General features: G+C 44.5%; 1 protein-coding gene across 1 annotated transcript in view; it reads left to right on the top strand.

Annotated features, from left to right (window-relative positions):
• Positions 1-9,560, top strand: part of LOC148890841 (uncharacterized) — a 35,905-nt gene extending 26,345 nt beyond the window's left edge. Inside the window, 5 exon segments of the mRNA XM_089009609.1 lie at positions 517-664; positions 750-839; positions 3,114-3,309; positions 5,350-7,697; positions 7,699-9,560. Of these exon segments, the coding sequence (XP_088865735.1) occupies positions 517-664; positions 750-839; positions 3,114-3,309; positions 5,350-7,697; positions 7,699-9,123 (4,207 nt within the window). The 3' untranslated portion in view covers positions 9,124-9,560.
• The last annotated feature ends 7,024 nt before the right edge of the window (positions 9,561-16,584 follow it).

Raw genomic sequence — 16,584 nt, 5'->3', positions numbered from 1 at the left:
AGATAGCAAATAGATAGCTAGTGAGTGAGATAGCTGGATAGCTAGATAAATAAATCAGGAACTTTTGAAAAAAATTAAAGGCTTTTCAATGCACCGTATCGCCCCGAAAATATGGTCCATTCCGTTTTTAATCGCATCGAGCGATGTACGAACACAACATTGCAGGTGAGGGAATTTGGTTCGCCGTCGCTGCACCGGTTTCGGTAATGTGATGTCATGTAGCCTGCCATGTTGAGTTGAAATGAAATCGTTCGAAGGGAGGTGGTATTTGCAACCTTATCCGTAATTGAGTGTCTCATCTCAGAAACTGAGGCTACCTTCTTTTGAACAAACGCGGAAATAATAATAATAATAATAATACATTTCATTTTTAAGCGCCTTTCAAAGCTCTCAAGGTCACTTTACAATCACAGGTTCAGTTTTTCTGTGGGTGAGCAGCGGCAGCCACACGCGCCAGCGTTCACTCAACCCGGAATAGTTTAATAAGATGCTGTCTCTCCCCCCCGCCCCCCACAGTACTTCTGAGCCTCCTCCGGAGGGGGAGACTGCAATCTTCCTCCACGGTCAAGAAAGGGTTTGGAAAGGCTTCATTAACATGCAGTCCGTGGCAAAGTTTGTCACCAAAGCTTACCTGGTCTCAGGCTCGTTTGAGTATCTAAAAGAGGTCAGTCAAATTCTGAATCGGCTCGCCTTGTTTGCTGCGTGTGTCGGGTGGGGGGGTAAAATGACATTTCCTCTTGTCTCCGCAGGATTTGCCTGACACCATTCACGTTGGAGGACGCATCTCTCCAAACACGGTGTGGGACTACGTTGGCAAGTTAAAAACCTCTTTGTCCAAGGTTTGTGCAAACGGCGAATTGTCACAAATCGATGAGAAGATTTCTTCAGCCGTCATCTGTACTTCTTTGAAGGTGTCGGACGTTTCGCTTCTTATCCAAGAGGCTTCATCAGCGAAGTAAAATTTGCTGGTAGTTTTGGCCCTGTGTATATATATATATATATATATCCCTACTGTCCAGACGTGGCAGTGCCAGACTCTGCTATGATAGGTCCCTTCTCTCAGGTTGGGGGGAGCAGAGGACTATTCCCTGAGACTACACTGATTACTTTTATTGTCCTGCCTGATTATATGGTCTACGACTGGCCTGATTTCCCCATTTGCTCTGGTATCACCATATGTACTGCAGAGGGCCTCAACCTGCAGTACATATGCACCTAAGAGGTAGCAACCACATATTTGACGACAGTGAGGTTAAAATCTTCGTGAAAGAAAATAGATGGTTTAAGAAGGGGAGTAAAAGAAGCTATTTTCATAAAAACTACATTGTTCTTACAACAGACTTCTGAGACCACATAGGCTCAATTATGCTATGGGGCAATCAGGCCAGTCATAGACCCCATAATCAGGCAGGACAATAGAAGTAATCAGTGTAGTCTCAGGGAATAATCCTCTGCTCCCTCAACTTGAGAGCAGGGACCCATCATAGGAGAGTTTGTCACCGCCACGTCTGGACAGTAGTTATATATATATATACAGTAAAGTCTCGTTATATCGATATTCAAGGGAGTCCGAAAAAATATCGATATAACCGGGACTATCGATATATCCGACCCTATTTGCATGTAACTTTCTCCGTGCGTGCATACAAATAGTATTGATATAACCGGGACTATCGATATATCCGATATCGATATAACGAGACTTTACTGTATATGGAATTGGTGCTTGGAAAGAGAGGCACATTACATGAGGACTGTAATTAAAGAAGTAAACTGTGCTGTAAAATAACGTTTTATTTACCTTTTTGATGGTCGTTGATGGCTTATGGAAGGAGAGTCACCTTCCGTAAGGACTGTTGGTAACTTAACCTCTGGTGTGGCTTCTCTTCTTTGCTTCTTTGGAGACTCCTCATCATTTTTGCTGATTAAAAACCTCTTAGTTGACACCTGTTGCTTTCTGATTTGTAAGGTCTTACGAAGCTGAGGCATCACATTATCGTTCATCATGTTGACGATTGTCATCGCCACAGCCTTTTCTGGATGGAACTGTTCGCTAAAAGCCTGCACATCATTCCACTTTGCCAACATTGCCTTTATGAGCTCACTTGATACTGCACCCACCTCCTCCTCGCCCTCAGATCTTCTCGAACCATCCGTTGCTGGCTTTAAATAAGTTGCTGGCTCCTCAATAAGCGCCGAACTTCCAGGTTGGCGCATGCCGATATCGGCGTGCATTAGCCGTGCTTTCTCGCATAAAATAGCTTTACTCACGCTGTCGCCGGATAGCTGCTTTTCGGGAATCCAAATTAACAGAAGTTTTTCAACTTCTTCGATTGCCCGTGACCGTCGCTTTGAGAGCACGGAAAAACCTTTTGCAACAGACGCACCTTTGATGGCTTCTCTGTTTCGGAGAATGGTAGCAATGGTTGACTTAGCATAGTCGTGCTCGGCCACTAAATCACACAAACACACACCTCGTTCGTGTTTTTTAATTATCTCCTTCTTCTCAGCGACGGTGATTTTATTGTGTGTCTTCTTGGGCTGAACACGAGCCTGTGGTGGGTTTTTTAGGTCCCATCATAGTAAAATTATCAGCAAAAAGCTCCAAGTAGGCGATCGACGTGTGCATTCAATGAGAGGGGGTGTGGAAAGTAGCGGCGGCTGGAGCGCTGTTCCGTCGTGTGCCTCCGCCGAAGATCACTCCGCCAGATCCGAAGGTCGTGTGCTTTGGTGTTCTTCCGCCGAAGATTACTCCACCAGCCGTGGTGGGATTGTATTATGAAAATAGTGCTTATTATAAGGTTTAATTTTCATAAATTTGACGTTCGTTAGACGAAATGTTTCTAAGATAAGGTGTTCGTAAATTGAAGTCTCACTGTTTATATATATATAGGGCCAAAATACCAGCAAATTTTAGTTCGCTGACGAAGCCTCTTGGCTAAAAAGCGAAACATCCGACACCTTCAAAGAAGTACAGATGACGGCTGAAGAAACTCTCATCGATGGACCACTCCTGTGCGACTGAGAGCTTACACAGACGAATTGTCACAAATGTTTTTATTCATTTATTTTTTCTACCCCCGAATTGATGTTTTCACTCTTGCTGCTCACAGGAGCTGTGCCTGATCCGATTCCAGCCGGCCACAGAGGAAGAGGAAGTGGCTTATGTCTCTCTCTTCTGTTACTTCAGCAGCAGGAAAAGATTTGGGGTGGTCGCGAACAGCAACCGGCGGATTAAAGACCTCTACCTAATCCCTTTGAGTTCAAAGGACCCACTGCCGGCCAAACTTTTACCGTTTGATGGACCAGGTATACTACTCAAGGGTTGCTCCACCGACAGCTTGTTTATGCCTCGGCTTCTTGACAGGATTCATACAAATATTAAAAATGCAAGGGCTTTGCTATCTGTTGGCTGTCTGGCTGGCTATTAGTTTTCTGTTAGCTAACTTGATCTATTTGAGTCATTCCCTGTTGAACGGGGTCACTGTTGCTGGCTATTTAGCTAGATATCTATTTGCTATCTATTAGCTGGCTAGCAAGCTATCTATTAGTCATCTATTAGCTAGCGAGCTAGCTCACTAGATCTATTTGAGTTATTCCCGGTTGAACGGGGTCACCGTTGCTGGCTACCTAGCTAGCTATCTATTTACTATCTATTAGCTGTCTAACTACCTAGGTAGCTATCTATTAGTTATCTATTAGCGAGCTAGCTAACTTGATCTATTTGAGTTATTCCCAGTTGAACGGGGTCACTGTTGCTGGCTACCTAGCTAGCTATCTATTAGCTGTCTAACTAGCTAGCTCGCTATCTATTAGTCATCTATTAGCTAGCTAGCTAACTTGATCTATTTGAGTTATTCCCAGTTGGACGGGGTCACCGTTGCTGGCTACCTAGCTAGCTATCTATTAGCTGTCTAACTAGCTAGCTAGTTAGCTATTAGTTATCTATTAGCTAGTTAGCTAACTTGATCTATTCAGAATCAGAATCATCTGAAGTTATTCACGGTTGAACGGCGTCACCGTTGCTGGCTACCTAGCTAGCTATTTTGCTAGATATCTATTTGCTATCTATTAGCTGGCTAGCATGCTATCTATTAGCTAGCTATCTAACTTAATCTATTTGAGTTATTCCCGGTTGAACGGGGTCACCGTTGCTGGCTACCTAGCTTGCTATCTATTAGCTGTCTAACTAGCTAGGTAGCTAGCGATTAATTATCTATTAGCTAGTTAGCTAACTTGATCTATTTGAGTTATTCCCAGTTGAACGGGGTCACCGTTGCTGGCTCCCTGGCTAGCTATCTATTTGCTATCTATTAGCTGTCTAACTAGCTAGGTAGCTAGCGATTAATTATCTATTAGCTAATTAGCTAACTTGATCTATTTGAGTTATTCCCGGTTGAACAGGGTCACCGTTGCTGGCTACCTAGCTAGCTATCTTTTCCCGGTTATCTATCCAGTTATTCCCGGTTGAGTGAACGTGTGGCTTCCGCTGCTCACTCACAGAAAAACTGATCCTGTGACTGTAAAGTGACCTTGAGAGTTTTGAAAGGCGCTGATAAATGAAATTTATTATTATTATTATTATGAAGATCCCATTTTCAAGTTGTTTTTGAAGCAACGTTATGTACAGGGATGAGAATTTTCCGGCGATTGGCAGATTTCCGACTTTTTCAGACCAAAATGACCAGATAAATCTAAATATGTATTCTCTATTATTATTTTTTTTAAATTATTATTATTATATTTATTATATTTCATTATTTTCTAATTATTTGTATTAGTATAATTATTGTATTATTATTATTGTTATTATTTTTATTTTTATTTTTTTGTATTTTTAGTATTATCATTTGTCATATTTTTATTATTATTTTTATTAGTAGTATTTTTTATTAGTAGTATTTTTATTATTATTGTTATTGTTGTTATTATTATAATTATAAATCTAAATATGTATTCTCTTTATTATTATTATTACTATTATTAATATTATTTATTTTAATGTATTATTATTATTTATTTTTTATTATTATATTTATTATTTTTCATTATTTTGTAATTATTTGTATTAGTATAATTATTTTATTATTATTATTTTTATTTTTTGTATTTTTAATAAAATCATTCGTCGTGTTTTTATTAGTAGTATTTTTTATTATTATTATTGTTATTGTTATTATTGTTATAATTATAATTATAATTATAAAAAGACGCCCACCCCCCTCCAAACCCCCTCACCCTGTATCAGCCACCTACGGGAAACACAGCTACCACTTTGCGCAAAGAAATGCAAACATCGAGGTTCATCCTTACTGGAGTTTGGAGTCAGATGCGTTTGTTCTCTTTCAGGTCTTGAGCCGGCCCGCCCCAATCTTCTCCTTGGGCTCCTGATCTGCCAGAAGGACAGAAAGCGCCCCGGCGTTGCCTTGGAAAGCGATGACAAACGATCCAAGCTGCAACTTAAAGAAACGGATGACGCCGCCCTCTCGAAGTTGCCACTTCCAGTCAAAGCGGAGCGCGGTGCGCGCCAAAGTTTGGAAATTCCCATCAGTACGACTCCTCCGGGGTCCCCTCCCGCCAGCTCCTCCAAGCCCCCGAATGTTGCCGCGCCTCCCTCCTCTGTCTTTTCCATTTTGTCGTCCGTTAAAGCGCCCGTCCCGTCCTCCGTCGTCGTCACAGGTTTGGAATCTCCATCGCCGTCCGCCGCTCCCCCCGCCTCCGCCCCTGCCGCCACTCCTCTCCAGACCATCCTCAACACTCTTTTTGGGAAGAAGAAGCACGACTCGGAAGCTTCCAGCTCTCCGTCCGAGCAGGCTGCAGAAACTTCCATGGCCCAGTCGACAATGCTCGACCCAATTGTGCAGCAGTTTGCGCAGATTTCCAAAGAGAAACACTTGGAAGAGGATGAAGATGACCGACCTTACGACCCAGAGGAAGAGTATGACCCCGCCATGGGTTACGGAGTGCTAAATAAACCCGTGGATGTCGTCCAGAAACCTGAAGCGGAACCCAGTGAAGGTGATGACGTGGCGTACGATCCCGAAGACGACTCCATCTTTGAAGAGGTGAAAACGACCGTTTCGGATGAAACCGTAGCATCCACGTGTGAGGGTATAACAGATTCAGAAAAGACCCTCGACCAGAAAGCAAATCAGCAAAAGGAAGACGACGAGTCCCCTCCCCCCACCGAGGCTTTGCAGGCCCCGCCTACCCTCCTGGCCAGTTGTCAGCTAATGCAACTCGGTAAAAAAGTGGAAGAGCTTGTGAAAGCTTCGGCGGCCCCTCCCATCATCAACCAGCGGAGGGATCCCCGCCAGAGCCGCGAAGCTCGCCAGCCGGCCGATTGCGCAACAAAAACATTGGACGCACCGCCTGATGCTACAGAAGAGTCGTCATCCGATAGGTCTTCTCCACCACAGTTGTGTGCAGGCTCCTCACGAGACCCTGAGAAGCCGTTGCTAGCGGAGGAAGCTAAATCGGACGCGCTGCCCTTCCTGGAGCCCGCAATGGAAGAGGTCTCGATTCCTTTATTGGGGGAGACTTTGGAACCCGATCCGGATTACGACTACGTGGGAGAAAAAGAAGAAGAAGCGCAAACTCCTGAGAGGGTCCAGACCGAAATCGAGATGGACAAGTACAGCGTTTGGCCAAACGCGGCGAGTATTTTAAAAAGCAGTGAGCAGTCAGAATACAACCACGATAGCCGTGACGCAAACACAGGCGGCTCCTATAACGAGCCGCCGCGCTCCTCCGCGGTTACTTCGGCCATCCCGGTCCTCGGCGACACCCATTCTCATCATTTGCGACATCACAGGACAACGCCCGACTTTGACGAGGATTATCGGGCGACGGGCGATATCCCCCCGCCGTCGAGTTTCCTCGCCCCTCAACCGAGGCATGGCCAGAATACCATGATGAGGCCCCCCCCACCAATGTCGCTCCCGCCTCCCATGCAAAGTATTTCTGCGCCGCAGTCCATGCCAGGACCCCCGCCGGCGATGCACGGCCCCCCCTCGGTCCTCTGTCCCCCCATTCAAGCGGAGAGCGGGCGTCCGTATGGCCTGTCCCCGTCTCCATTCCCCCCGTACCAAAACCAATGGACGCGCGCCCCGCCTCCCCCACAGCTGCCGCCGCTATCGCGACCACCTCCTCAGAACCTCATTCCGCCGCCATACCCACCGATTGGCCAGAGAGGTCCGCCGCCCATCATTCCCCCCCAACACGGCGGACAGCAAGGCCCCCATCCGGGCTTCCCCCTCCCTCCCACGTTCGAAGGACAGAATCAGCTGCCTCCACCGCGATTTGCCGGGCCACCTCCACCATTTAGCTTCCCAGGAAACAGAGGTCCTCCCCCGGCCTTCACCGCACCCCCGCCGAACCCATCACTGGGACATTTTGAGACCAGGCCCCCCGCACTCCCCCACTTTTCAGGGCCAAGGGGCCCCCTTCCCCCTCAGTACGGGGACCGTCCAAGTCCGATGCCAGTCCAGGCCCAAATGTCAGACCCCAGGGACCAATTTGCCAATGACGGCCGTCCATTTGCACGTGCGGAGCAACATTCAAGTCACCCCCCCAATCTTTTCAAAGACGGGCCAGCGCCACCTTTCCGGGTTCCTCCGCCGAGCCGCTTTGATGAATCGAGGGGACCGCCTTTGAGCAAGGACGTGAGCAGCCAACTCGTGAATCCGCATGCCAAATTTTGGGGGGGCCAGGCCTCGCTCGCCGACGCCCCATCGAGGAGCTTTGGAGGACCGCATGCCTCTTCTGGAGAATCGAAACAATTTCGGCCTTCCCAGGCAGCACTCGCCGCCACACCGAGGGGCTTTGAACGATCACCTGGCGCTCGCCACTCAGCAGGAAACCAGGGCCATCCGAGATCAGACTCAGCCCTTTGGTGGTGCTGAGCGCTACCGCTTTGATCTATTTTCTGAGGAGGCGAGACCCCTCCGTCACGCTGCCCCGCTGCTACCGAAAGCCCCCGAGGCCCCCGTCGCTCCACCTGGTCGCCTGGGGGGTGCCAGTCCGGATCAATGGCGAGAGGACTACTGGCGCCGGCATTCCCCTGAAGCCGCCAGAAGAACCACCACCAACCGGGAAGGCTCGGAACCGCAAAGCTCTTCTGAGCTCTTTGCTCACTTTGACGTTGGCCTCCGAGAAAAAGTTTCCACTCCCTCACAGTCGTTGGAAGAGAGACTGAAGGAGCTCTCCGGCGAGAGCAGAAGAGACCGGGACCTCCCTCTACTGGCTGCAAGATCCATGTGGGAGCGCGCTCAGGGCAATCGCTGGAGCAGGGAGCGGGACTGGGACCGAAACCGAGATCGCGACCGAAGCCGAGATCGCGACCGAAGCCGAGATCGCGACCGAAGCCGAGATCGCGACACCGACGGCGAATCCAGCCGAGAGCGGGAACGCAGCAAAGGGAAAGAGCCCGAGAAACACAAGGAACCAGAGGCGGAGCGACACAGGGACGAAGACGCAGACAAGAGGAGGGACCGTGACAGAGAAAGAGAAAAGGACAGAGTCAAGGACAGGGAGTCCGAGAGAAGGGACTACGATCGCGAAAGAGGGAGGATCCGCGATAAAGACCGAGAACGGGAGCGAGACAAAAGACGAGACAGGAGCAGAGACCGAGACCGTGACCGAGACCGTGACCGGGGGAAAGACAGAGCTCGAGAGAGAGAAAGAGAAAAGGACACTGACAGAGACAAGGAAAGGGACAAAGACCGCGACAGGGATAGAGACAAGGACAGAGAAAAAGATCGGGATAAAGACAGAGGCAGAGACAAAGATAGAGACAGAGATGGAGAAAAGGAGAGAGACAAAGACACAGATAGAGAAAAAGATAGGGACGGAGAGAAAGACAGAAGCCGAGACAAAGACAGAGAAAAAGACAAAGATCGAGGCCGAGATAAAGACAGACCCCGAGATCGGGAGAAGGACAAAGACCGCGGCCGAGAAAAGGAAAAAGACAGAGACCGAGACAAAGACCGTGAAAGAGACCGCGGCAGAGACCGCCAAGAGACCAGCAGAACCAGGGAAAAGCGAGAAGATAAAAATAACAAACGTGATGAGATGTCCAAGGAGAAAGAAAAGAGCGCAGTCAATGATAAAAGCTCATCCTAGTGTGCTTCCCTTCCAAGCGCAAGTGACCATTCGTCGCCACTGAAAATCCCTATCGAGAACGACAACGGCGCTATCCCCTTCCGCCGTTTGTATTTCCGGCCCCGGCTTCAGACTCTCGCCAAACTACGGTCAAAGGACATTCACGTTTCTTGTCTTTGAGGCACGTCGGACATAGCAAACCTAGTTGAATCAAGAATTCAGCGTCAGATCTCACAACAAATGTAAATATGATTGTTTGCGTGTACATAATGATGTTTTTAATACTTTTCTAAGTAGGCAAAAGGAAAGCCATATCCTCTGGATGGATGAATCGTCTGAAACAAAATGGCTACAACCCCCCGCCGACTCTTGAGCCCCACGTGAAAAGCTTTCATTTATCCGCAGCACAGTACCTAATCAAGTATTTGTTTCAAGTCAATTAAACATTTTGGATCACACCTGCATCTCTCTTGGCCATTTTCAACACACTCTTGCCGGATACGTGACATGCGATGATTTTTAAAGGATAACCGACACCTTCGGACAAGTTAGGTCCATAATTTGTAAAATCACTTCAAATGACTTCTACTGAGCGCATTTTACAAAGATTACACCGCATATAGCTATATTTTACGTTTTAAGACTCGCGCTGAATATTCAGGAAGTCTTGTATTCGAGTTGATGACGATGCCCTGACGTCACGGAGGGAACACCCCTGACCGAGAAAACGACACAATGCATTTTGGGTACTTTTTTTCATCTGAAAACACCGTGTTGATTGCGAAATTAGAAGGAAAACTACATGAATAACGTGATGGTGAATGATTGTGTGTCTCAGCCAATTGCGGTAACACGCATAAAGAAGATGTAAGTTTACACAAATTCCCAGCGGAAAAATCAGCCCATTTCCAATGGAGCTTGTGTGCCATCTTGTGCATTTTCTGGGTGCTACATTGGAGTCCAAACAGCTCGAATTGATACGGAAGGACTTCTTTAATCGATTGCAAACATGCTTTCCTCTTCACGACCATTTGAATCATATTCATAACTGGATGAGTAACAAGAAAGCATCTTCTCCGAATCTGAACTCTGAAGCCATTGTATTTATTTGAGTTACTTCCGGGTTGAGTGAACGCTGGTGCGTGTGGCTGCCGCTGCTCACCCACAAAAAAAACTGATTCTTATAAATGGAATGTATTATTATAATTGTTTTGATTCTGGAGCAAGGCAATGTGTGACCCATAGTGCCGTCACGAACAAGGGGGCGGGACTTTCTGAATCTGCCCAGTTCCGAGCTCTTTTTGTGGCAGTTTTGGGACACTTTAAGTCATTTTCATTGGTGTTTTGCATTTCACTAAAAATATCAACATGCGTGTTTTGGTTATTTTAGATGATATAAAACGTTTTTCTGATGTCAGTTAGGAAATAAAAAATGGTGTCGGTTGTCCTTTAAAGTTCATAGTCCGGAGCCCCGAAGACAGGTGGCGGGAACCTAGGGCTCTTTTGATGATTGCATCTGGCTCGCTGATAAAACTAAATACAGTAAAGTCTCGTTATATCGATGTTCTCGGGAGTCCAAAAAAATATCGATATAACCGGACTATCGATATATCCGATCCTGCGTGCATGTAATTCTCTCCTTGCGTTCATAGAAATAGTATCGTAATAAGCGGTACTATCGATATAACGAGACTTTACTGTACATACATATTCTCGTCTTTTCGCTTTTCATTTCCTGTTTGGGCGGCAGTTGGTGGAAAGCACAATTTTGATTGGATGATACTGACCAATGGGCATTGATGTCGAAACAGGTAAACGCCCCTTTTAAAGTAAGCCTGACGAGTTAAAAAAAGACTACACTTCCGGTTCAATGGACGGAAGGATACACCTTTGGGAAGAAAAAAATCTGCTGTGATTCTAATTTGCAATAAAACAATACCATGAATGAAACAGTTGAATAACAGTAGCACTTTGACAAGCCCCATGCCAACGTTAGCATAAATATACGCCTGTGGGAGACAGCCGAAAGCAGTGTGAAAAACTATGGAATGCCAAGTTGACGTTCATTCCGATCGTTTGTCTGGCTTTTAACCTATCAAGAGGAACGAAAAACTATTTATATTAATGGTGAATATTACCACAAAGTTATTTTGCATAATATATTCTGACATTTTGTTGAAAAGGCATGTGTGTCGTTCTCACTGAAAAACATTTATAAATATTTTACTTTTATGGTTCTCTTAATCAAAAAGGTTCCCGACCCCTGCCCTAAGGGGACATCGAAGAAAAAACTGCGTTTTCTTGAAAAGATTTGCGTTCCCTTGCAAAGAATGCGAGATCTCGCAGGCTTTTTTTTCAAATCCGCGTTTATGTACTTCCGGTTCGTCGTCTGGGTAACCGAAAAGAGACATGGAGCCTTTTCACCCGCTGGTGAATTTAAGCGAATTTTACTTTAAAATGTACTTGAAATACAAAGACGTGAAATCCGTTATTGAGATTACACACGGTTTTCCGGATTAGTGAAAGACATTTGAAGCGAATGATGAACAAAATAGTACTATTTCCTCAAAAAACGTTCGATGTCTTGGGCGTCCTGGTTGACTTTATTTGCAACATTGCCTCATGCCATAATTTCTTGCTGCCATGACTCCGCAGCATCCCGGTTACAGGTGGATGCCCAAGAAGTGCAGAGAACACGGGCTTCTTTGGGATGTTTGTCTGTTCCTGAAATAGTTGGATCAGAGTGGGGTGTCGTTAAGGCAAGCGAGACGTCTGAGACGACGAAACTACATCTCTAAAGAACCAAATTTTACATGGCATATAGTAGGTACGCTACAATGAGCTACGTATATTCCATCGCGATTGTTTCTGTCCAGTGAACCGAGCGCTCTCTGTACTCGCAGTCGTATACCATTGCATTTTTGTGAAGTACATAATCGTTTTTCGTGGGATTTTCCAAGGTATGCAGATTATGATGACGTATTACACATGTTTCCGTCCATGCTGGTTCTTGAAATTTCCGAATACGACAACGAGAAATGGGGAAAACAATAATTGAAGTTACGCTCTTTTTGCTAACGCTCAGTTTAAAAAGGTGAGCAAGTTGTATTTTTATAACTCATAGAAGTGGTAGAATGTCTCCCCATTACTGCCTAGTTTCAAGCAAAAAGAAGCATTAGCATATATATTTATAGAGCTCGCAATTTTCTTTCCTCATATTCGTTGATATTTGTTATTTTATATTTTGAAAATTTTATTGTGTTTTCCGTTCTTGTTTAGACTTTCAAAAGCTTTTAAATGGTACCTTACTCGTTAAGATCTGCCAAAAATTAAGAAAGTTATGATAGTTTAAACTGTAATAAAGAACTTGGTCACAGATTTTCATTGTTTTAACTGTATAATTACAGGCAGAAAATCCCCCCACATTTCGAAAATTAAATATTCCATTATTTGTCATAGAACAATAATGTATACATCATTTTAAAGCTATTTAAATGCACTTTAATATGGTATTAAATGTGTGATGAATTATTATTGAAACATTTTGTCACATCCCTACATATAGATTCCTATGACAAACTGCGACCATTTGGAATTTGCATCAATGGGGCTATTGGTGTTTTTTTTTCTCATGGAAAACAATGTGGCTCAATGCCTACACAATAAATGGTCACAGAGAGGCAGGAGCAGCACGCAAACCAGCGATATGATCTCTGTACTGTTAAGCCGCCGTGCTAACCACTCGACTACCAGACTGCCCAATTTATTGTATTTTCCTTTTCTGTATATACCCACTATACTATCCCACGTTTTGTCATGTACAATGCTTTGATGCAGAGCTACCTGGGAAGTCACGTCATTTCCCAGACGAAACCCATGTGACTTCACCTATCCCTCTGCCATACTGTGTTGCAGCAATAAAAAAAAAAAGACACATCCACGCGTCTGGTATTATTAAGACGGCAGCAACGTGGAGCTCAAGACAGTCACTGTTCTGGCAGTGAATGAGTTAAAAATATGATTAGCATGACGAAGCCTATGTGGTATCGGCCTAAGAAGCACGGTCTAATTTAAACCTTAAAGGACAACCGACGCTCCGGACAAGTTGTTTCCATAATTTGTAAAATCACTTCAAATGACTTCTACTGAGCGTATTTTACAAAGATTCCACGGCATATAGCTATATTTTACGTTTTAAGACTCACGCTGAATATTCAGAAAGTCTTGTTTTCGAGTTGATGATGATGCCTGACGTGACGTCACGTCTGTAACACCCCTGAGCGAGAAAGCGACACACAATGCATTTTGGGTACTTTGTTTGGTCTGAAGACTTTGTGTTGATCCGTGTTGATGGCGAAATTAGAAGGAAAACACATAGATAACGCCATGGTGAATTGTTGTGTTGCACCAAGACTACTATTTGATACTAGTTGACATAAATTCCCAGCAGACAAATCAGCCCATTTCCAACGGAGCTTAGGCGCCATCTTGTGCATTTTCGGTGAGCTACATTGGAGTCCAGACGCCTCAAAATGATACGGGAAGGACTTCTTTAATCAATTGCAAACATTTATGCTTCCCTGTTCAGAACTATTTGAATGATATTCATAACTGGATGAGTAACAAGAAAGCATCTCTTCTCAATCTTAAGCCATTGTTTTGATTCTAGAGCAGGGGTCCCCAAAACTTTCCTGTGAGGGCCACATAACTTTTCCCTTCTGTGATGGGGGGCTGGTATCAGTTTGTAACAGAAAAAGTGTGACGATCGTAGGGGAGCTTAAAAAAAATTGTTTTCCAGAAAGCCACACAACCAAATAACCCTTTCCAGGTTCTTTACAGAAAAAAGTCAGGAAACAAATAACACTATTAATGAAATAAATAATAACTAAATAACCCTCTTAAGTCTTAAAACGTAAAATATAGCTATATGCGGTGGAATCTTTGTAAAATACGCTCAGTAGAAGTCACTTGAAGCCATTTTACAAATTATGGACACAACTTGTCCGGAGACGTCGGTTGTCCTTTAAACCACGATTGACCATTTAGTGAATGGTTTTGCTGTTTTACAAAAATGCTTCTTTTACTCATTTTTTTGTGTTCATGGAAAGGAAATAAAACAAAAGATGCATACATTTTGATTGTCGTCTGATGGTTACTTCCCGAGTGAGTGAACGCTGGCGCGTGTGGCTGCTGCTGCTCACTCACAGAAAAACTCATCCAGTGACTCTAAAGTGACCTTGAGAGTTTTGAAAGGCGCTTAGAAATGAAATGTATTATTATTATTATTATTATTATTATTATTATTATTATTATTATTATTATAAAAATGATTATTATTTTACATCACTACCATATTTTACCGCGAGAGGGCAGTATTGCTGTGTGCAAGATTTGCTTCGGGACACCGAGAAACTCACTCAGCGAGTGACAGGCGCATTTTGACGCATCTGATGCCTCACAATTTGGTTCGATTTCAAGTCAAATGCCCACGTCTTTGCAATGTTCATTGGAAGCGTTGCTATTTCAGCCAGGCTGCAATGGCTGCGGACGACAACCAGAGTAAAAGGACAATAAAGTCCATGTAATGAGGAAGTGACTTTGTGTTGGTCGCTGTGATTATGAAAAAAAAAACAATAAAGGGCATTTTTGACATCAGTGTCTCCAAAGTGGAGAAAATTTTACCCATTTTTTTCATCAATGGTACCCATGAAAAAGCACTATGTAGGTACACTACAGTGACTTATATTCCACCGCGATTGTTTCTGTCCAGTGAACCGAGTGCGCACCGTACTCGCAGTCGTATATCATTGCATTTTGTGAAGTACGTAATCGTTTTCTGTGGGATTTTCCAAGTTATGCAGCTTATGATGACGTATTACACGTTTCTCTCCATGCTGGTTCTTGAAATTTCTGAATACAACAACGAGAAACAGGAAAAAAAATGAAGTTCTTGCTAACACTACAGTTGATAAAGGTGAGTAAGTTGTAGTTTCAGAACTCATAGAAGTGGTAGGATATATATCTATCTCCATAAATGCCAAGTTTCAAGCAAAAAGAAGCAGCAGCTTATATATTTCTAGAGCTCACAATTTTCTTTCCTAGTATTCAGTAACAGCCATTTTTGATTTCTAACGAAAATCTGCCTGCATTTGATCGTTGATATTTGCTCATTTATATTTTGAATCTTTTCTTGTGTTTTCTGTTCTTGTTTAGAATTTCAAAAGCTTTCCAATGGTACCTTACTCGTTAAGATCTGCCAATGATTAGGAACGTTATGATAGTTTAAACTGTAATAAATAAAGAACTCGGTCACAGATTTTCATTATTTTAACTGTAATTACAGGCAGAAAATCCCATCATGTTTCGAAAATTCAAAATTCCACTAGAGTGGGGCCTCGGTTTACGAACACCTTGCCGTACGAACTTTTCGGTTTACGAACGTTACATTTATGAAAATTAAACCTTAGATTAAGCACTATTTTCGCGATACACACCCCCCACCACGGCTGGCGGAGTAATCTTCGGTGGAAGAACACCAAAGCACACGACTGCCGGCCTACCTTTTCACACCCCCTTTCTATGAGTGCACACGTCGATCTTCTTCAACGATACTTTTGCCGTTATGGGACCGAAAAAGACCCCACCGCAGGCTCGTGTTCAGCCGAAGAAGACACAAAACAAAATTACAGTCGAGGAGAAGAAAGAAATCATTGAGAAACACGAACGAGGTGCGCGTTTGCGGCGTCAAAGGTGCACACCGCGGCTTACATGTGAATATCAACCTGACAAATTTCCCACGTTGTGTGTCACTTCCCTGAGTGTAACTTTCTACTACCATTGTACAAATACAGAGGTTTATGCTAAGTCCACCATTGCTACCATCCTTCGCCTAAAAGCTTTACACAAAGCCGTTATTTAGTTGATGCTTTCACGTGACCAATGACACTGAAATTGTCACGTGCGAGTTGACAGCTGGAGCGGGGCCGCCGCTCCCGACCTCCACCAGCTGATGTCAATTCCCTGATCACCGATACTGGGACGTTTCAACGAGTCGCTGTCACCTCACCAGTGACATGATTACGCCCCCTCGCCAGTGTCTTGGACTTGCCATCACAAGAGTTTGCTTCGCCTGAGGTGATTGTTAGCCGCAATCGCGTAAATTTGTTGCTTTCCGGGATCGCATGCTTCCCCTCCCGTGTGCCATTTTATTTTGCCTAGCTTGATAGGCTGGACGGATCGCCCCCGCCCGCCTTCTTTTGTTGGGTCCGTGGAATCATCTGCCAACACCTACGTCTCTGCCGCCTGATTAGCTGATAGAAAAGGCTTGTCATGATGTTACCCTTCGATCCTTGAAAGCAGCATGGAAGAATTTGTGATGTGCAGGCTTTTATTGAACAGTTCCATACAGAAAGGACTGTGGCTATGAGAATCCTAAACATGATGAATGATAATGTGATGCCTCAGTTTCGTAAGACCTTACAA

Source organism: Hippocampus bargibanti, linkage group LG12 (assembly GCF_051943395.1).
Source record: "Hippocampus bargibanti isolate YZ-2025 linkage group LG12, ASM5194339v1, whole genome shotgun sequence".
NCBI classification, from domain to species: domain Eukaryota; kingdom Metazoa; phylum Chordata; class Actinopteri; order Syngnathiformes; family Syngnathidae; genus Hippocampus; species Hippocampus bargibanti.
Note: the sequence above shows the minus strand (reverse complement) of the source record. Positions and strands in the feature narration are given on the sequence as shown.